Genomic DNA, 20,330 nt, shown 5'->3' with positions numbered 1-20,330 from the left:
TTTAATGCCATTAGAGGGTCTGCTTGCTTAAATTCAGTTCAGTGGGGCACCTGCCTGAAACAGACTGCTGGGAGAAGCAAGGTGGGAAGCAAAGATATTCGAACCCCTGACTTCGGGGCTAGCTGCTGCCTCCTGGTCTGTACTGCAGGTTGGTTCAGGTCTAGTGTTCCTTAGCATCTTGACTTACTAGTTGAAGCACTCTACCTCTGGACAGGTAGAGTGCAAGGCTGAGCAAGGGTTAGAAACCCCACATACTGTCAGTGTCTGACAGAGCAAGGCACTGCACAGCAGCACTTGGAGGCCTCTGACAAAAAGTGGGGGGAACAGTATGAAGTGGTTTAAGTGTTTTAGTTCCCTTATAACATTCATCACATAAAAACACAGCCCTAAAGTGAAAATAAACATGGCTTTAATGAGAACTGGTTTTAACAGTTCATAGAACAACTCCATTTTACGTCAGTGCCATCAATACCAGATAAGAAGATCACAAAGTATAAACATGCATTGAAGTAGTAAGCCAGACTTCAGCTGGGGTGTTACTGCCTGTCGTCCTCCCTGTAACATCCCGTAGCAACTGCTCCAAAAGGCACAGAAGAGCTAAAGTGGTTTTTAAAAAACAAACAAAAAACCCAACACAACTGTAAAATTCCCAAGCACCCAGAATCTGAAAGAAGTAGTGCACAGTGTAACAAGGCTGGCTTAATTTGCTGCTGTTTTCTTAAAGGTGCAGAATAATTAAAAATAAAGCTGCTACTGTAAACATCTGCCCAGCCACACTAAGCAGCAGAAACTCAGCTGAGGGCCAGCAGGCATCAAGTGGAAGAGGGAAGAAGCTTGGCCCTGTGCAAGTAACTGTTCTGTTACAAGAATGGTATGTGGTGCTAGGGCAACTGCAGCAGTTCCTGCAGCAACCTTATTTAAGTAATAGCAGCACAAACGCAGCAAAACTGTCACCTGAATAAGGACAAAAAAACCTCTGTAGCTCTTCAGAAAGAGAATAGCCACTTCACATGCATCTTAGCCAACATGGAAAGCATCCCTGAGGCCAGTAGTTATAGGCAAGTTGACTTCAACCAGGGAAGTTAACCTATATGCCTCTTGGGGAGGGGTATTAAAACTCTGAATGATCTTAGAGCCAGATAATAGAGTTTGATACAGACTGTGTGTCTTAACATTCATTGTGCTAGCACAGAACCTGTTATATCTCAGCAGCAGTAGAAGATAGATTTCAATACCGATCCTGCATTAAGATTGGTCCCTGTAACAATATCAGAAGGGAAAAAGCTTTCTTGTGCAGTGGAAAACAAAGCTTTCCTTGTTGCTTGGTTACCCTAGGTTCTGTTCAGTTCTTGCAGTAATCTCAGTGCAGCGGTGTTCTTTGGTTCAGCTTTCAACAAGCTCTTGATATCGGCGATACTTGATTTGTAATCCTAGAAGGAGAATATTTTTAAGTGCATTAAAAATTCAGTCTAAGGCTGTAGAATTACTACCAAAGAACAGAGGCAAAGGCAACACAACTAAGCCTGTGACTCCCTCTATAATTGCTTAAGCACTGGCATCAATGTAGCTGTTCTAAAACATGCTTAAACTAGGGCTGAGAAGACAATTTCATCACTCAAGTGGATTCTGAGTCTAAAACCAATGCAATAGGTCATCTAGTACTATCTAGTACTATCTACAGAATCTCTTGGCAGACATAAAAAAATAAAGCTCAACACAACATGTAGCTGCTTTCACCATCTCTAGAAACACAACCTGATGCTGAGAAACTCAGGAGATCCAAACAGCAAATAGGGGATGTTTTTTGTGTCACTAAGTCCATACAGGCCTCAGCTATCTGATAGCAGATGCTGTCTAGCACAGAAACAAGTTCTAAAGGGCATCTCTGGCCCCGATCATGCGTGAACAGTTCAAGAACTCCTTACTTACCTTCAGTTCTTTAAGTGCTTGAGCACGTCTGTAGAGTGCCTTAACATTTTTAGGATCTAACCTCAGAGCTTCCGAGCAGTCCTGTACTGCTTCCTTGTATTGCTTCAGAGCCAGGTAACAGAGAGCTCTGCAATACAGACACCCGGTTAGAGACCTCTGGCTAAAGGCAGCATCTACTGCTGCAATATACATATAGTAAGATCTCAGCTAAACCCAGTGCAGCACAAAGGTGGACTCTAAAACCAGTCCTTATCCCCATACATTTTCATCTTACTTCTTGAGCTCAAGTTTGGTTTACTTATAAAGAGGGAAGAAAGGATACAGTTTTTCAGTTTGAAAAAAAAAAAAAAAAAAAAAGGATTTATCTGCTTTCAAGCTAAGAACCAGCAGCACTTCAAGGATGCAGGTTCCTACCTACCATTCCAGAACATGCTCTGCTTGCTCAAGTGCCTTAGAAGTACTATAAAACTTAGTACTTCTACATCTTTTAGAAGTATTTAGAAGTCTTTTAGTACAGCAGTCTGCAATTTGTGGTTCCTGGGGCAGCAGACAGTACTCCAAATAAGACAGTCCTGGCAGACAAGCATTAAAGGGAGAAATCCCTTAGCAGCCCTAAGGTGAGTGTCTCCAAGGGTTTTTGCAGTACCTGATCAAAACATGTTAAACAAACTACACGGAAGACTACACTTGGGGTGAACATGTGAGGGTGTTTTTGTTTCATTCGTTTGTTTGGGAGCAAACACCAGAGAGCTCTATCTGAAGTACCACAGTGGCTTTTATACAGGGTCAAGAAGTACCTGGGCAAAGAGCTGAGTAGTACCTGTTGGTGTAAGTCGCGCATTCCTGGTTAAGCTTTAAACTCTCACTGTATTTCTCAACTGCTTTTTTATGGTTTCCTTTCTTTACAAGTTCATTTCCTTCTTCCTTCAGAGTTCGAGCTCTCTCCATGCCAGCAGCAGTCTGGTCTGGAAACAACATGAAAGAATACAGAACACAATAAACTGTCAAGATCAGCACAGCCTCTCAGAAAGGAAATATCCCCATAGCAGAAGTGAGACACAGGGACATCAAAGGATCCAGAATCAACCAAAAAGGCTGCAGCAGAACCAAGCCCAGGTTTCTCCACGTCTCAGCCCTAGCTGCAGACATGCCAAGCAGGCATGGCAGCTGTCTTCATCACCCTTCTGAGCTGCAGGGCTCTGTGCCCAGCCCAGAGCATGCTCTCACCCGATTGTCCCCGTGGTGCAGTTGCAGGAGGAGTGTTTGCCCCAGGGGCTGCGGCAGAAGGAACGCTCCATCTTGTCTGGGCAGAGATGGGGACTGTGGGGATAGGTGGGAGCTTCTGGCGCCAGTTCACACCATCCTTCTCCAGCAGAGCTTTAGTCATCCTGGAAGAGACGGCTGCCAGTCACCCCAGCAGGTGGCTGATGGGCCATGCAGTAGCCAGTAGAGTCACTTTTTAACCTGGATCATGTATTGAGGAGAGCACCTCTCCACTAACCCCTTAACATGCATCTAAACTAAGTTCCTTCTAGAGACAGGACATTAGAGAAAGGACCTTCTTTAAGCCATCAGTGCTAAAACTATCACAGGGCAAAGGCTGGGACTGTCAGTGCTCAGGTGAGCAAGAGATGAGTGTTGCTCCTCAGTCTGGCAAATGATGGAGTGAAGTGGGTAGCTCCAGGAAGAGAGCCTGTAAACCCAGTCAGCATAGGGAGGCTTAAAGGATAGGGTACTGGTACTTGTAATTTATTATTTCCTTTAAACCAGGCATTGAGCAAAGCAGAACCAGTCCCAGGGAATTAACTCCCAGCCCTCAACCAGCATCTTGAAAGGAGCTAAGGGCACTAGCAGACAAAGGCAATATGGCCAGGCCTTGCACGAAGCATCAGAGGCCTCGGCTACTTCATTTGTGTGCATGGGACCCGGCTTGCTCCTGCCACGGCTGCAGGAACAACGCAAAGCTCGCCGAGGCCGCTGCCCGAGCTGCTCCACCGCCAAGCCTTCGGGTGTTCCCCGCGGGCAGCGTTACCTGTTGACGCCGTCGTGTGCTGCCTGCACGGAGCAGTCCACCTGCAGCGCGGTCTTGTAGTCCACGTAGGCCAGCGGGTAGCGCTCCAGGGCCTCGTAGGCCGCGGCCCGCCTGAGGAGGGGTTTGATCCCGAACGGGACCAGGTCGAGGGCGCTGCGACAGACGGGAGAGAGAGAGAGAACCGCCCGCGGCGGCGTGAGCCCGGGGCGCTTCGCGGGGAGAGAAGAGGGGCGGCTGGAGCCCTCTCCCGGCCCCGCCTCGCCTCCCACCATAACCTAACGGTGGGCAAGCCCGCCGGGTCCCGCCGGCCCCGCTCACCCGGTGCAGTCGGCGACGCAGAGGCCGCAGGCGCCCTCCTTGAGGTGGCAGGCGGCGCGGTTGGCCAGCAGAACGCTCCGCTCCTCGGCGGCGGGATCCCCTGCGCCGGGACACAAGCAGGAGAGGGGCTCAGCCGGGGCCCGCCCGCCCAGCCCAGCCCAGCCCAGCCCGGGACGCGCCGTACCTGCGGCCTCCAGCAGCGCCAGGGCGCGGGTGTAGAGCGCGGCGGCCGGCCCGTACTGCCCGCGGCGGAACTCCTCGTTACCGGCCCGGCGCAGCGCGCTGGGGGAGGCGGCGGCCATGGCGCTGCCGGCCGGCCCGGGGAGGCCACGCCCCGCCGCGCCGATGGGCGGGGCCAGCGCAGGCCGCGCCCCCTCGGTCGGGCTCTCCCCGCGGGCTTCCGGCGGCGGGCGGAAGCGGCGGCGCGGGGCTGTCATGGAGGAGTGAGGGAGCGACCGGCCCGCCCCAGCGCCATGGAGACGGTGCAGCTGCGGCACCCGCGCCGGTGAGTGGCGGGGGAGCTGTACCCGTGCGGGGAGCGGGGCTGCCGCGGGCCGGCCCTCGTGGGCTTTCTCGGGGGTGGCGGGCGCCCCCCGGGCAGGAGGTGTGTCGGCGCGGGGCCCGGCGCCGGTGGGAGCGGGGGAGGGCTGGGCAAGCCGCGCCGGACTCTGCCCCTTCGCCGCTCCGAGCCGGCGGGCAGCGGCGGGAGGAGTGCCGGGGACGCGGGGCCGGTGGTGTCGGTCGCTCCGCAGCGCGACGAACCGAGCAGCGCCGGTGTGTCCGTGCTGTGACAGCACCGAGCTCGGGTGGTAGAAAAGTGGCTTAAACCGACATATCGGAGCCTGCGGACGCTCACACCGGTTAACGTGGCCGTACCGAGGGGGTGCTGATCCGTGCCGTGACAAAGCTCCTGGTAACTTATTCTTCCGTCCCGCTTTGGGCGGGTTTTGCGCAGGTTTGCGAACCCGGGGCCGGCCCCGCCTCGGCACAACCCGCGGGCGCTCCCGCCGCCCCGCGCTGGGCCCGGCCGCGGCGCTGAGGTGCGAGCCCGATTCATGGAGGGGCTTCGGGGCGAGCGGCGAGCGGAGCCGTGAGCCGCCGGCGCCGAGGGGCGGGCTGCGGCCGGGCAGCCTGCGGGGAGGCGCTGGGAGACCCGCGGCCGCCTGTCAGGGTGTTACCGGCGGCGGGCAGGCGGCTCCCGAAGAGCGCCTTCGGCAGCGAACAAAGGAAGCTGCCGGCTCTGGTCTTCAGTGGGATCGTCTTTTTTTGTTAAATAAACCAGCAATGCACCTTCTATTAAAAAGTCTATTTTTATAATATAATTGCTTGTGCCAGTGTTTAACTGGAAGGTGATTGAGGTTAGATCTGAATAACAACTTGTGTGAGATTATTTTTGTGTTGCTGTTATATCCGTGTTGTGTAAACATACAGTGAAAACACACCTTCGGCAGCAGCGAGTGCGCTGGACAAACGGGACAGTGCAAACTAATTGCGTACTCTTGGATTATAGCAGAAATGTGGTAGTCAGATGTAAGCACAGTAGTTGTCTGGTTGTTATGTTTGGGTGCATGAAAAGCCTTTTTTTTTTTAAATAAAGTTTAGGCCTCAACTTCACTTCAACAAGAAGGGTCTGCCTCTTACATTGCCACTTCTTAGGCTCCTTGGAGTGGTGGCTTGTGTGGTCACTGATACATATATATATATATACTTTTTTCTGCTCTTCCTACACTCTCCTCATTTTTACAAGGACAAGTATCACTCTGTTGGTTAATGCTTATCTTTGCAGGGAAGCTAGTGACTACTTTCAGTATTTCACCACTTCCTGAGTCTGCTTTTTTATGTTTCCTTTGCTTCAGGAAGCCATTGTATGTGCTCCATGCATGAGCTGCTCCTCCTCTATGGCCTTTGTGCATAAACATAATAGCCAGGGATCAGTGAGTGGTTTCTCACTCTGTTTCTGATGAAACTGGGGAAAAAAATTACATATTTAGTATCAAAATTAGCATGCCAGTGACTGAAGTCATGATCTTTAAGAGTAGCAGTAAGAACTTTGAGTAGTAATTTGCAGCTGCAGGTGACCACGCTTGTTTCATTTTAAACACTGCTCCCTGTGAGACCAGTAAGTTCTGAAAACTCCGAGACTAATAAGTTTCTGTGTTTCAAAAACTTGTATGAGCTGGTTTGGGGAGTTTAGAGGTTTTTTTGTTTGGATGGTTTTTGTGGGTTTTGTTGTTGTTTCAGATTTTTTTTACTTCATGTGAAAATGAAAGAGCACTTGTTTGTGGGCTATTAGATATTGTTTGCTCAACAGTAAAATACTTTTTCAGAACTGTTTTTTTTTTATGTAGTCCTTTGCTATTTCAGGAGGTTTCTTGGTATACTGCTATGGTAGAGGTAGACTGAAAGAAACACAGTTGACCTTGTTGCATTGTGTGCAGAATCTCCCTGAAAGTTGTACTAGGGGCGAGGGGGGCAAAGTGAAGGACCGTAGGGCATAGCTTTTTTTTTTTTTCCTAGGAAATATTTCAGCTGACTTATTAGCAATGCATTTAAGAGGGATGGACTCCTAAAAGAGTCTGATACCAGTTTCCTTTCTCCCCCTGCCCTCCCCCCCCCCCCCTAGAATTTTTGTAGTATATGTCCAGGCCTGCAAAGTCAAGATCTGAACTTCTGATGTTAAAAATGTACAAGTGAGATCAGTATTGCCTCCTTCCTCCCAACAAATGTATTCCACATATACTCTAAGGTGTCAGGGAAGATGATATTCCTTTTTGCATGGCCTTAGTATATATCCTACTGCACAAGGTGTTGAACTTAAGCAGATATGTTCAATAGCTACAAGACTTTGCAGTGCTGTGTTGGGATTGACCATCAGTGTATAGATTCTGAGATGTGTTTCCACCAAGATGAACTGTAGATTTGTGTGCATGATCAAATTCTGTTATTTTTTTCTGTCCTCTTTTGCTATTGGATTCTAATAATATTTGGTTTCCTGGTAAGGTGAAATAAAGTTACTTCATAACCAGTTTACTTCATGCTAAGCCTTGCATACGTTTGAGCGGTGCTATTTATTCTTCTGTTTCAACAAAGCCCAAACTGCCATAAAGTTAACTGTAATAGTTTCTCTATTCTTACATATACAGGCAGCTGAAGAAGTTAGATGAAGACAGTTTAACCAAACAACCTGAAGAAGTATTCGATGTATTGGAGAAGCTTGGAGAAGGGTATGTGTTCTATTCCAGTGTGCCCAGTGTACATTTCTCTAAGGATAAATCTATGTAATGGGTGCGTGTTTGGTGGTCTCTTGATTTTTTTCACTTTTTCCCTATTACTGCAAAGGTGTGTGCTAATACAGTGCCAGTGTTTTGTTAGTAACAGAAAAAAGAATTTGTTTCCCAAGAGTACCATATCTTAATCCAAACAGTAGCATGTGACATTCCAGGAGGGAGTTAAAACATTATTGAAAAATCCCAATCTGGAGTTGATAGGGCTTTGTGGGAACTCGAGGTTTTTGTAGTTCTTCCCTGGTACTTCTTGCAGACGAGTGTGCCACTTGGCAAGGCAGAGCAGCATGGGAACTCTCAGTGAGTGACATGCTTGCCTTCTTAAGCAGTTAATTTGAAGAAACTGCGTTGGAAATCTGCCTGGCTGCTATAAGTAAAGAAGCTGGAAATAAGACAGATAATGTCTGACAAGAACAAGCAAACCTCTCTGACCAGAGCTATAGTTCTTACTGATGCTGGTACTGTATGCTGAAAAAAAGAGAGAATTGTATTTGTGTAAAAGGCCATTCCAAAGCTATGGGCAGTGTAATGATGGTTGGCTCACTTCTGACCTCCTCAGTGTGCTGTGACTTACTAGTATTATTACAGTGTTTAGAAACTAGTGGACTGATTGTTTACATTAAAATGCAAAATATTTTTAGCAGGAGGATAGTTTATTTTTTACCTGATGGCTGCACTTGCAGAAATCAAAAACATAACACTTGCATTTTTAAAGAGTTATTGTATTCAATGTTTATTTAATATTGTGTTTCATAGCTCCTATGGCAGTGTGTTCAAAGCCATTCATAAAGAAACGGGTCAAGTTGTTGCAATTAAACAAGTTCCTGTGGAATCTGACCTGCAAGAGATTATAAAGGAAATATCCATAATGCAGCAATGTGACAGGTAAATGTACACTGCAAACCCCATTACTTTTCTTTACGTACCGATAATGTCTATGATCTGGCATTTAATCAAATAAAAGCCATGATGTTGCCTTAAATGTTTTTTAAAAGGCTGGACTTGTACGATCAAGTTACCTCGTATCAGCTGAGTCATGTTAAGTGACCATTTGGGTAGTGTTAATCCAAGCAAAGGTAAGACAACAAAAATTTAGCTTGCAACAAGAGAGCATTAAGCTAAGATGAATAACCGTGCACTGGCTGCCAGCAGAGAGCCGAGCGTGTGAGCAGTTACTGAGGTTCTCCCCGTGCGCCGTCACTTGTAGAACAGTGGCAACTTGATTGTGTGCTAGAACAGCAGTTTCCATCCCCAAAGGGGTAATGACTTCTAAGCAAATTTTGGTATGGACATAGAAAACAGCTAGAAGGGGGGTTTTGTTTGTTTTTAAAGGGCATGCATGGATGAGAGCACTAATGCATGACTGCTCTTGCATGTGCGTAACCTACGTGCTGTCATCTGCTTGGGTGGCAGAACTGTCCTTCCCTGCCCCTTTCTGCCTGTGCAAGTTCTAGTGTGGCACAAGGTGTCTGCTGGTCTGAGCATCCCCGGAATATGCTGAATATCCCCGGAAGCTGCCCCCTGCTGGCAGCTCTGTGGCCTCATGGTTCGCTTTCGAGGTTGTCTTTGCATGTTTCTTACGGGAAAAGGTGGTGTAATAATTTAGGTAGTGAAGAGCTCATGGGCACAGAAGACCTCTCCAAGTGTGTCTTGGGCTGAAAGTTTAAAATACACTAATTTCTTCTGGTATTATGAACTTAGCCTTAAGAAATACTGCTTTGATGGGCTTCAGGTGTGGAAAACCATTTAAAATAAATTACATGAGCAGTATGAAACTGTGGTCCCAGTCACTTGCTCTATTGCACTTTACTCACTATCTTTAAATGAAGGTGACTGATGGCAGATAACAAAATGTAACTTGAAAATAATTTGTTCCTGAAAAATCTTACTCTGTAGCTTGGAAAGCATTGCTAGGTGTCTCTTTCTTAAATATTAACACTGTAAGGCCTAAAATGAGATCTTACAGTTATGAACAGCAGAGGGAGTGAATCACTGGAGCATCACATTTTCTGTGCAGGCGTTAAGGGACACGGCACAGTGTGACTGACTTGGTAGTTTTACAGTTTTTCATTAGAAAGTACTCAACAGAGAACAGACCAAGTGCATTTTTGTTCCTTAGCTCTGTTCCCACAGAATCAGAAACAGTATTTTTGTTAGTGTTCTGCTTTACCTTTTCCAGAGGACAGATGGTGGTTCTGACCAATACACTTTCCTAGGTTGTTGGCTTTCTGAGCAGCCAGAGAGTCTTAGGCTGTACTGGATTCCTAAAATACATCCTGGACTAAATTATAGAAACAAGTAGGTGCATGTGGTAGTAGGGGAACATTAATGAACATGATAGCTATTTTCCAGCAAACTTTGGACCTTTTTTAAAGTTTCCATTTGGGTGCAAATGCTCTGTGGCAGCTTTACCAGGGACTGCCGTGGTCTTTCTCATTCCCTTGTCCTGCCTTCTTGCTTGCCACAGCACTGACCTTGTTGTAATACGGTTCAGGGAGCTAAACCAGATTGAAGGCTAAGCACTCCTTATTTCTGTAGGATTTATTTTCAGATGGTTTAGTTCCCTGAGCTGACTTACTGGCCGGTCAGATGAGCACGGCTGTGGGAAAGTGGCTTGGCAGGACAGCAGTAGCCCTGTGCAAGTTCAGACTGGTTTGGAATGCTTTTCATCAGGGCTTTTTCAGTGGCACTTCAACGCTGAATTTCTAAAACTTATTTAGGGACCCTGCAGTGTATTTTGCTTATTCAGTTATGCTGGTTACTGGTATTTGACCCTTTGTTTTCTTCTCCTTTTTTCATATTTCATAGTCCTCATGTGGTGAAATATTACGGCAGCTATTTTAAGAACACAGACCTGTGGATAGTCATGGAATACTGCGGCGCTGGATCGGTGTCTGATATTATTCGATTACGAAATAAAACTGTACGTCTGTTCGCCTTTGAATGTGTGAATGGGAAATATGGGTATCTAGCTACTCAAGGAAGCTGAGTAGTTTGAGCATAATTCTCATGGTGTTCAACGCCTGACACAACCATTGGCCATAACTTGAGATGCAGCTCCTTTGTTCCTCTGAAAATCAGAAAACCAAAACTCGATCAATGTAATCAGCTCTCTGGATAATGTAATCAGTGGAGCAGATCTTGTTTTGTTGGCTTTTCTGAAAACCCAGACTAATTCTGAATAACGGACTCTACTTTGCCTTCCTTTGGTTATTGCAGGATAAGAATTACTAGTTGAGAAAGGATTTTGGTATGCAAAATATGGTACATGTGTATATGTATGCTGGTTGTAATCTAATTCTACTACTTAGTGCTGTAAGTTGCTAATTAATTTCCCATTAGTACTGTAATTTTTAGTGAAGGCAATTAAATGGCAATTAGAGAACCTCAGGAAAATGGACTGAAACACAATAGTGTTACATCTTAGCAACTGATGGGTTGACAGTAACTCTTCTCTTCTTTAGCTCACAGAAGAGGAAATTGCTACAATAGTGCAATCAACACTGAAAGGACTAGAGTACCTGCATTTTATGAGGAAAATACACAGGGACATCAAAGCTGGAAATATATTGCTGAATACAGAGGGACATGCTAAACTTGCAGATTTTGGAGTAGCAGGTCAACTTACGGTAAGTAAAACCGAGATGGTTGTATATGCTTCAGTTTACCTGCCTGCGAGTGTGACATGCTTGTGGAGACTTTGAAAAATTGTTCTACACTGGTTTTTAGCACTTTGCGTCAGCATAATGAGACACTAAACCAGCAGTGCATTAGAGCAGAGCTTCCTCTGTGGAAGCTGCTGTACCTAAGTAATGGTTTGCAATAGCGTTTGCTGTTTTCTTCAGGATATTTGTAACTTCTGTTAAGCACATTTCAATTCCTCTTTACAGCCCTCGTATCCCAGTTTTGCTGAATATAATAATGTGCACGCAAGTGGAAGATAATTTGGGTGATAATTCATTAATGAGCGTTTGTGGCTAATACAATTGCTGTTGTTTGGATTTTTATTCTGCTTTTCTTCTCAGGACACCATGGCAAAGCGGAACACAGTTATAGGGACCCCATTCTGGATGGCTCCAGAAGTGATTCAAGAAATTGGGTATAATTGTGTTGCAGACATCTGGTCTCTGGGAATCACTGCAATAGAAATGGCTGAAGGCAAACCACCTTATGCAGATATTCATCCTATGAGGGTAAGGACTGGCCTTTTAGAATGTATTGCTGTATGTGAAGGATTTGCTATTATAGCTGTCTGAATAACATATCAACATGCTATCTTGCTTTTAATTTAGAGTAAATAATTTGTTTTCTGTCAGTTCTTTGTACTGTTGATTAAATGAAAAATAGGTCTTTGAGAAAGAGAATCTGTGTGGGAAGGAAAATAATGATTCTCTTAAGGCATAGCTGAAGCTCCCTGTGTCAGGTGTGAAGAAACATATTTTCAGCTGTATTAATCCAAAGGGATTTTTTTATGCAAGCACAAATTTTTACGACTCAAAACCAGGAGATTCACACCTTTTGGGGCACATGATGGCTCCTCTGAGCAAATTTGTGTATAATGTTGGCACAAACTCCTTAGAAGCAGCAAACTTGAAATGTCTATTGTTCTTTATACCAATGTATGTCTGTGTGTATTTGTGTTGTAATGTTGGAAAGCTTTAAACTGTGTTTGGAAATCTGGAATGTTCTTCTGCTTTCAGGCAATTTTCATGATTCCTACCAACCCACCTCCAACATTCCGGAAACCAGAGCTCTGGTCAGACAATTTTACGGACTTTGTAAAACAGTGTCTTGTTAAGAGCCCGGAGCAGCGTGCCACTGCAACTCAGCTTCTGCAGGTCTGCCTTTTCTTACATGAATGTAAGCTCTAGAGAAGGCTTGCTAGGTTAGACAGTGCTGCGTGTCTGTTGGTTTCATTTTAGCTGCTCCTGCTCACTACAGATTTTAATAGTTCATTTAAAATGTCTTACATTCCGCTTCAACTTTTCAGTTCTTCTCTAAGAACCAGTCTGACTTCAGCTCCCTTTCTTTGGGTTGTTTGGCTTTTGGAAGAGTGTTTTGGTTTGTTTTTACTTTCAAATTCTCACCAGCACTTCCAAGAAGAAAACTTCCTCTTAAAACGTTAAAAAGGGGAGGCTAAATGCAAGTGACTGCTCAGAATGGTGTGGGCATGGTGATGATCTGTGTAACTGGTTCTTGACAGCTAAGCTGCTAAGGAAAGAAGTAGAGTTGTAGGAGGGGAATGAGCCCAAGGTCTCACAGCAGTAGTGCCTTTGCAGCATGATCTTGTTTGGAGGGTGGGACGTCTCCCTCCTGTGCCAAACAGAATTATTGGACTTAAGTTTTAGTAATGTATTGAGTTAAACCTTAATTTTGATTGAAAGTAGGTCATAGTAACAGTGGTTTACTGATGTATCTTGGTTCAGATGCAGTACTCATTTGTTTTTAAATACTTCTTAGCATCCATTTGTTAAAAGTGCCAAAGGAGTGTCAATTCTGCGAGACTTGATTAATGAAGCAATGGATATCAAGCTGAAACGTCAAGAGGCACAACAACGTGAAGTAGATCAAGATGATGAAGAAAATTCAGTGAGTATTTAATAGTAACAATGTACAAAGTCTAAACTCTTGCTCCTTTCATAAGACTTAGCTGCTTTGGGTTTTGTTCTGCAATATTTTGTCCAGTTGCCTGTGGATTTTACTTAGTTCTCAAGTTTTCTACTTTATGACTGCTTAACCCGGTGCTTGGTCCCTGCTCAATCTTTGTATTTGAGTGGGATAGTGCTGTGGTTTAACCTGGCAGGCAGCTAAACACCACACAGCTGCTTGCTCACTTCCTGACTCCCCCTTAGTGGGATGGGGGAGAGAATTGGAAAAAAAAAAAAAAAAGTAAAATTCATAGGTTTTGATAAAGACAGTTTAATAGGACAGAAAAGGCATGGAAAATAATAATGACAAAATAATTAGAATATACAAAACAAGGAATGCACAGTGCAATTGCTCACCACCAACTTACTGATGCCCAGCCAGCTTTCCCCCTAGATTATATACTGACCATGATGTCATATGGTATGGAATGGCCCTTTGGCCAGTTGGCGTCAGCTTGCCTGGCTGTGTCCCCTCCCAGCTTCTTGTGCTCCCCAGCCTACATGCTGGTGGGGTGAGAAGCTGCAAAGTCCTCAGCTTAGTGTAAACACTGCTTAGCAACAACTACAACATCAGTGTGTTATCAACCTTATTCTCACCCTGAATCCAAAACACAGCACTGCGGCAGCTACTGGGAAGAAAAATAACTGTCCCAGCTGAAACCAGGACAGACAACACCTATGGCTTACTGTTTAGCTTGTAGCATAGCTGGAGACCTGTGATTGAATAAGACTACAAAGCAGCAAAAGACTTGATAATATTTTCCCAGTTGGTTATATTATTTATGCAGTAATGAGAATTTCTGATCGTATGTTCAGGTCTTAGATTCCTCTCCTAGTATAAAATAATAACCTTATCTGTGATGCGCTATAAGTATGTTGTGTTGTTTTACTATTGTTGTGCTTTAGAACCCCCCTTATAGAAACTTTCTACTGCACAAGAGCAACCGACAGAAACCTGAGGTGAGGGCATGACAAGTGTTCAGGGGTTTGCTGTGAATTTAAGTTTGGGCTCCTTGCTTCAGTGGTTACAGCATGTGAATATGGAAAGCATGTTGAAAGCTGTTTTTTGAGCCTCTGCCTGCTTCAACCTGAATAAATGAAATGAGCACAACAAAAGGCATTGTATGCCAGTCCCTTTCAGAGGTTAGACTTGAATAGCATGGTCAACAGTATCTTTGTTGAAGACACTGTTTGTCTGATTTTTCAGTTTAGGACCGTCTATTTATTCAGTGTGGAAGTAACTTTACTGGTCATGTTGACTCTTGAGAGTATTGTCCTTACCCTCTCTTCTTCATTTCTGACCGATCTGGAGTCACATTGCTGAGAGATGGTGTCTATGTAGTGGAGTTGAGTGGTCTCCGTCAGTGTGTGTTTTTTCCTGAAGCTTCTCTACTCCATGTCTGCTAGCAGAAAAGTGTTCCCAAGTGCTGTGGAAATTTCTGCTGTAGTCCTTTGTTAAGTGATGTGTAGCTAACAAATTTATTACTTCCTCTCACCCATTCATCTCCACATAAAATTACTTTTCCTCTATTAACATCTTGTGTAGTTTTTTCCTCCTCTTGCTATTGGTTTTAAGGTTGGGAAGTAAATTGTGTAGATATCCTTGACAGAACAGATAAAATGCATGGAACAGCAGAATGTGGAGGGGTGTACTTACTTCTTTTAGTGACATTGAGATGAAGTATTACAGCTTGATGCGAGACCTGTGTTTTCCCTCTAACACTAATACAGATCAGTAAGCACATGGTCACACACAAAGAATTGTGAACTTCATCCTTTTAACAAAACACAAGCATCTCATTCAAGGTGAGGTGCCCAGAAACTCTACTGTAAACCTAGAAAGTGACTTCTGGCCTTGTAGTTGGATAGCTGGTCCACATTTCTGAGAAACTAAATAGATTGTGGAAATTTTGACCTTGTTCTTTATGAAATCTTAGTCACGATATATACCTAGTGAAGCACACACCACTTCTGGCTAACGCAACTAACTGCCAGGAAGTGTCCTACCAGAATTTATTTCAGGAGCTTGTGTTTTTCCTACAGAGTCAGTCTCTTGAGCCTTGACAGCATTAATTCAGAAATATAATATTTAGTGCCTGTTAGCAAATGGAAAGATAAGAAATAATTTTCATCTGAAAAAAATGGCTGGACTTTGAAAATTTATTTCATTCCTTTTTAAAGATTTGCAAATGCAGTTAATTTTTATTCAGTGCTTTTGAAGTTTCTAGCAAGTAAAACTACCTAAATGTTAAAGACAGATTCCTAAAAAATAGGGTAATTGTTCTTCAATGTGCCACATGCACTCCAGACTTAGACCTGTTGTTGTCTAATAAGTAATGACTCTTCCGTGAACTGTACCACTTGAGATAGGGGTTTTAGTTCAACTGTTAAAGCTTGCAAAATAAACAGAAACACTAATGACTGAATGAGTATTTGTAATCTACTCTTATGGATAGGTCACCAGTCAGAAATGAATTACAACTTGCATTGAGAACCTCCTCCTAATTATTAATCTGTTCTCTTATTTATCATGCTGGCAGAAAAGTATGAAGACTTTTCATTACCTGTTTGGAGATGACAGGGAGAGAACTAAGTGCATAAACCAAAATGTTGCTTCTATGTGTATTTGTAAAAAATATCTGAATTAGTAAGCATTGCCAGTGTCCTTGAATACAGGCATTCTTCATGGGACTTTGCCACCATCAGTGAAAATGTATTTATGGCATCCTTGTACAGGAAGAAGATGAAACAGATTCAGGTACCATGGTGAGGGCAAGTGGAGATGAAACTGGTACCATAAGAGCTGTCAACACAATGAGTGATGGAGCCAACACAATGATTGAACACGATGGCACCTTGGAATCCCAGCTGGGCACAATGGTCATAAACACAGAAGAGGAAGAGGAGGAGGGCACCATGAAAAGTAAGAAAGCATCTTTAACTTCTAGAATATGACTTAGGACCTGATGTGGGCTATGATATGTATTCCCAACCTACTTTGATATTTTTGGTAGCTTATTGTGATGTCTTTTGGTTGTAGGGAGTTAAAACTTGTCAATGCCCTCTGACAGTAGAGAGGAGACACCTTTTCTAGGTTCAAGCTGTTCTTTTAGTTTTGCACTTGTATAGCTGATGAGTTGTGCACAATTTCCACAAGCTTCTGTGCTGATTGAATAAGATCTCGTTCTAGCTAGTAAGGTTTTTTGGTTGGTTCTTTTTTTTTGTTTGTCTTTTTCACAGAATGTAAAGGAAGGAGACTAGCATAGGGTTAATAAATTTGTGTTGCTTTAGAAGGTGATCTGGCTGTAACCTGGTGTCTGAAAACAGCAAGTCTGTTTCAGAACTGATGCATCAAATTAAGGGTCACATTTATGAAGTAAGTACCCTACACGTTTCAGGCACAGCAAGGCATGCAGTGGGAGGAGCTAACTCGTGTGTGTCTTTAGTTGTTACTTTAATCACTAAGAACTGAACAAACTGTGTGTTGCTGTTCTCAGACATTCAAGTTGAAATCCATTCCACCCTAAAATAGAAAAGTTTACTAAACCTATAAGCCTGGTCATAGGATGTAAGATTTTCAAATGCTGTGACTTTGATCCCTGATAGTCTGTGGAAGGTCTCACAGCTTGAGCTAGGAGAGGGTTTAACAGTGTTTCTTTGATTAAAGAAATGGCAGGGAGAGACTCTCCGGAAAAGTATGACTAGAAGAATCTTTTCTCAATTATGGATTCTTCTAGAAATCTGTTCTCACTGATTGGGCAGGCTCATCAGTATTAGGCGGAGGTAGTCGTAGATGACTCAGCTGGCCAGCATGGATGTTTGCTTAAAGACTGAGGGAAGTGCTGATTGGGGGCTCAGCAGTAGTAAAATATGACCATCATAGGCAAGGCTTGATCTTTTGGCTCTTGCACTGTTTCCAAAGACTTCCTTGGCTGTCTGATTTTGAACCTTTAGCTATTGTGGGAGAGGAAAAAGAGAGGAAAAAATTCTCAACAGGAGTTTGGAAAAATCCTTTTCTCAGGAATTTGTGTTGAAAACTCCTTCCATGTGGGGGCCCTCTAGAACTTGTGGAAAGATAGTGACATTTCAGGAGAATCCGTTTAAAGACTTTTCCAAACTTTTTGCAAACACTTGATTCCATACATTAAAAAGCAGAGGTGTCAGACCATGTAGCAGCTTGTGGAACCAAAAACGATGGAGTAAAGGCATCAAGGTTTTGTGGAACAAAGTAGCTCTAGCAAGGAGGCAGATGGACGCTTAGAGTAGCTGAAAGATCACCCAAAGAGTGGGACATGTTAACAGCCTTAAACCTAGTGAAGTTGCAGTTTCATTACAGATAGACAACACTGTTAGTTTCTCATCATCAGTGTGTATTGTTCCATCTCGTGTTTCACAGTAACAGAGGTTTTACTGTCAGTGGTGCTCCTGCACTGGCTACCAAAGGTGTGTAAGTAAAGTGCCTCTTCAGTTTATTTTCCTGGGTTTCACATGTGCTTGTCTTCTCATCATCTTTTTAAGATTGCAGCGCTTGTAACTCAAACATCTAATGCTCTCTACAAAGTAGTGTACAGAGGTTTGAGGAGATGCCTTTGATAATACCTTTTTTGCAAGGACATATTCTCGTTTCGAGTAGAATCAGTTATGAGGATATAGCAATGTCTTTAATATAGTGTAGTATTTAACCTGAAGAGGGAGCTCCAGAACAAGCTCTAGATCTCTGTGACTAGAAAGTCAAGGTTTTATTTTTAAAACGCCCTTAGACTTCAGATTTCTTAAAAGCACTCTGTTCTTCAGCTGCTGCTGTGTAACAGTATTCAAAGCTGAGCATGCAGCAGAAGTGCTGGAGCAGCTCTGCCTTCTGGAGGAAGCATTCTGAGATCCTGGGTGCAAGTGATGGTTGATACTGGTATCCCTTTCATGCAGATGGCTTTCACACAGCAGCATGTACTGAAACCCAGCCGCACGCAGCGCTCCGCTGCAGGCTGTGCTGCGTTTTACTAACTTGTACCTTGATTCTCAGGAATCCGATGTTAATGAAAATGATTGTACCAGACTAAAACTTTTCTCCTTACACCTTTTTCTCTTCCTTCCCCGATAACATAATTCTGAAATTCTGGCTGCTGCACAGAGCAGTTCTGTGTTTGTTTCTTGGATGCACTGTAAGACACTGTAAGACATCATTTGAGCAGCTTGTCCTTCATGAGAATTGCCTACAGCTCCATTTTCCAGCTTGCAATTTCCATATTCATGTTCTCATAACATTCAGTTAAATTGATTTAACTGTAAAGTTCATCAGCCTGCTGCAGAACACTCTGGAGCAAGTTCTTTTTGTAATCTTAAATATAAATGTAATAATGCTGTTTGGAAACCACTGAGTTTGAAGAAGCTTCATTGATTCGTATTTTTAAAGATGTCTATATTTCATTTGGCAGCTTGTTTATGACTCACAATAAAACCTGTCTTAAGTCGATAAAAAAGTTCTGATTTTTCTTGCATGGCATTAGTAGGAGCATTTAACTTCCATAGGTGTCTTGGGCCTTTTAAATGCAGGCTTCTGAGCTTGTGTTCTAGCCCTTCCTCGTAATTTGAAAAAATAAGTCTGAGTCTGCACCAGTTTTTGGGTTGGTTTTTTTTAATGTAAAAAGTGTTTATAGGACACTGAAATGTGATGCTTTAGATAAGATTGTCTTAGAAATCTCTAGCAAACAACTTCCAATAGCCTTGAAAATGATTCTTGCATAAATCAATTAATGACTTTTCAAGCTCAGAGGAAAAGCACTCTTAAATTCCAGTATTTTACATTGTAGGGGAAGTTTTGATTTGTAGTCAATTGAGCTGTAATTCTGTTTGCTTAAATTCTTTTATTTGCTTGGCTTTTTTTCTGGGCACTCAATATAAATACTCAGGCAACATTAAAAATGTCACTATGACATTCTGTTACGCATTTTGAAAGCACTCAAGTGATTGCCTGAAACCGCAGATACTAAATTGCGCTGCGACACATTTTACTTATAAATCGATTGCTACCAGATTACTTATGGATTGCAGTTAAACTATTCCAGGAAAACTTTGGAAGTAGCTGAAGAACTCTGGGTGAACAATGATTTGCAATAACAGACATTTCCGTTGTTCTTGAGAGCTGGAATAACTTTTGAACTGTTAATATGTCTGAAAAAATGTTTTTTTTTATTTTTTCTATGAGAGAACATAGAGTGTTAGTAAACAGTGTGGCATTTTTTTACTCTTTTTTGCTTCTTTTGCTTTATTTGCTGTAGGTCTTTAGAGATAGTGGAAACTTGGCATGAGTTTGTCTCTTTGACTTAGACTGGAATGTGATTTTATAATAAAGCAGATAAACATATTGCCTTCCTTGGACACTGCAATACAATCAAAGCCAAGTGAAATAGGATCTAGTTCGTCTAGTACTATAGTCTGTCCTATTTTCTATGTTAATGTGCCTCTTTGTTGTTTAAGCACCAAATAAAATGCCACTGGAGCATGTAGAACTGCCAGCAGTGGTGTGAGTTGAGCTGTCTGGTTTTTGGGTCGAGATGAAGGAGGGATCTGGAGACAGTGGAAGAATTGTGGGTGTGGGGTTTTTGTTAATGCAGAATGCATTCAGTAGAGCATCTGGTGCAGTGGTAGACCAGAAGCTCTAGTAATGCTGTTGCCTCTACCTTGATAATGTAATATGCAGGTTAAAAAGTCTCAATAAGTTTGTGAATGTTGAAAATAAAAAATTCCAGGCTTCATTCTTACAACAGTTAAGAATGCTTTGAGTTTTGTTATGCTTTTACCATGCCCATGCTGCTAAATATGGTTGTGTCCTTTTAAAAAGATATTTCCCCTTTTGAGGGGAGATTGGGTTTCATTAGCCAATTAAATGAGCTAAGATGCAAACTTGGCAATTTCCTGTTAGAAAAATGATTCCGAGTAAGCTTGTTAGTCTTGGTGGCTTTGTGAGACACCCAGTGGGTGACACTTAAACCTAAACCGGACAAGTGTTACTGCCAAGATTGGGAAAACTTTTTTCCCCATTAATTAACCTGTGATTTTTCATTTAAAGCAATGACTATAAAAGCTGTAATGTGAACAGCAGAATGAATGTTGATGGCAGAA

The 20,330-nt window shown here is 43.4% G+C and overlaps 2 protein-coding genes across 2 annotated transcripts in view; one reads left to right on the top strand and one right to left on the bottom strand.

Annotated features, from left to right (window-relative positions):
* Positions 1–392: 392 nt before the first annotated feature.
* Positions 393–4,607, bottom strand: TOMM34 (translocase of outer mitochondrial membrane 34). Its single transcript, XM_074920041.1, has 7 exons — positions 4,464–4,607; positions 4,280–4,379; positions 3,962–4,114; positions 3,157–3,317; positions 2,750–2,894; positions 1,930–2,056; positions 393–1,430 (listed from the first exon to the last, which is right to left on the bottom strand). Exons 1-7 carry the CDS (start codon positions 4,579–4,581, stop codon positions 1,332–1,334), a joined length of 903 nt encoding a protein of 300 aa, XP_074776142.1. The 5' UTR covers positions 4,582–4,607; the 3' UTR covers positions 393–1,331.
* A 58-nt stretch (positions 4,608–4,665) lies between these two features.
* The window catches only part of STK4 (serine/threonine kinase 4), a 48,197-nt gene continuing 32,532 nt past the window's right edge, over positions 4,666–20,330 (top strand). The window contains exons 1-9 of the mRNA XM_074920040.1: positions 4,666–4,784; positions 7,423–7,503; positions 8,320–8,448; positions 10,372–10,486; positions 11,028–11,192; positions 11,589–11,756; positions 12,264–12,401; positions 13,024–13,152; positions 15,948–16,134. Of these exons, the coding sequence (XP_074776141.1) occupies positions 4,753–4,784; positions 7,423–7,503; positions 8,320–8,448; positions 10,372–10,486; positions 11,028–11,192; positions 11,589–11,756; positions 12,264–12,401; positions 13,024–13,152; positions 15,948–16,134 (1,144 nt within the window). The 5' untranslated portion in view covers positions 4,666–4,752. The remainder of the gene's footprint in view (positions 4,785–7,422; positions 7,504–8,319; positions 8,449–10,371; positions 10,487–11,027; positions 11,193–11,588; positions 11,757–12,263; positions 12,402–13,023; positions 13,153–15,947; positions 16,135–20,330) is intronic.

Source organism: Athene noctua, chromosome 16 (genome assembly GCF_965140245.1).
Source record: "Athene noctua chromosome 16, bAthNoc1.hap1.1, whole genome shotgun sequence".
Classification (NCBI taxonomy): domain Eukaryota; kingdom Metazoa; phylum Chordata; class Aves; order Strigiformes; family Strigidae; genus Athene; species Athene noctua.
This window is presented reverse-complemented; position numbering and strand designations above follow the sequence as displayed.

Bases quoted from the DNA above. Each gene is read 5' to 3' on its own strand.
- TOMM34 (XM_074920041.1), bottom strand. From the start codon at position 4,581: ATGGCCGCCGCCTCCCCCAGCGCGCTGCGCCGGGCCGGTAACGAGGAG. The intron at 2,057-2,749 runs GTACTACTCAGC...TCTGTATTGCAG, and splicing joins TGCGCGACTTACACCAACAG to AGCTCTCTGTTACCTGGCTC. The intron at 1,431-1,929 runs GTAAGTAAGGAG...TTCTCCTTCTAG, and splicing joins AAGCACTTAAAGAACTGAAG to GATTACAAATCAAGTATCGC.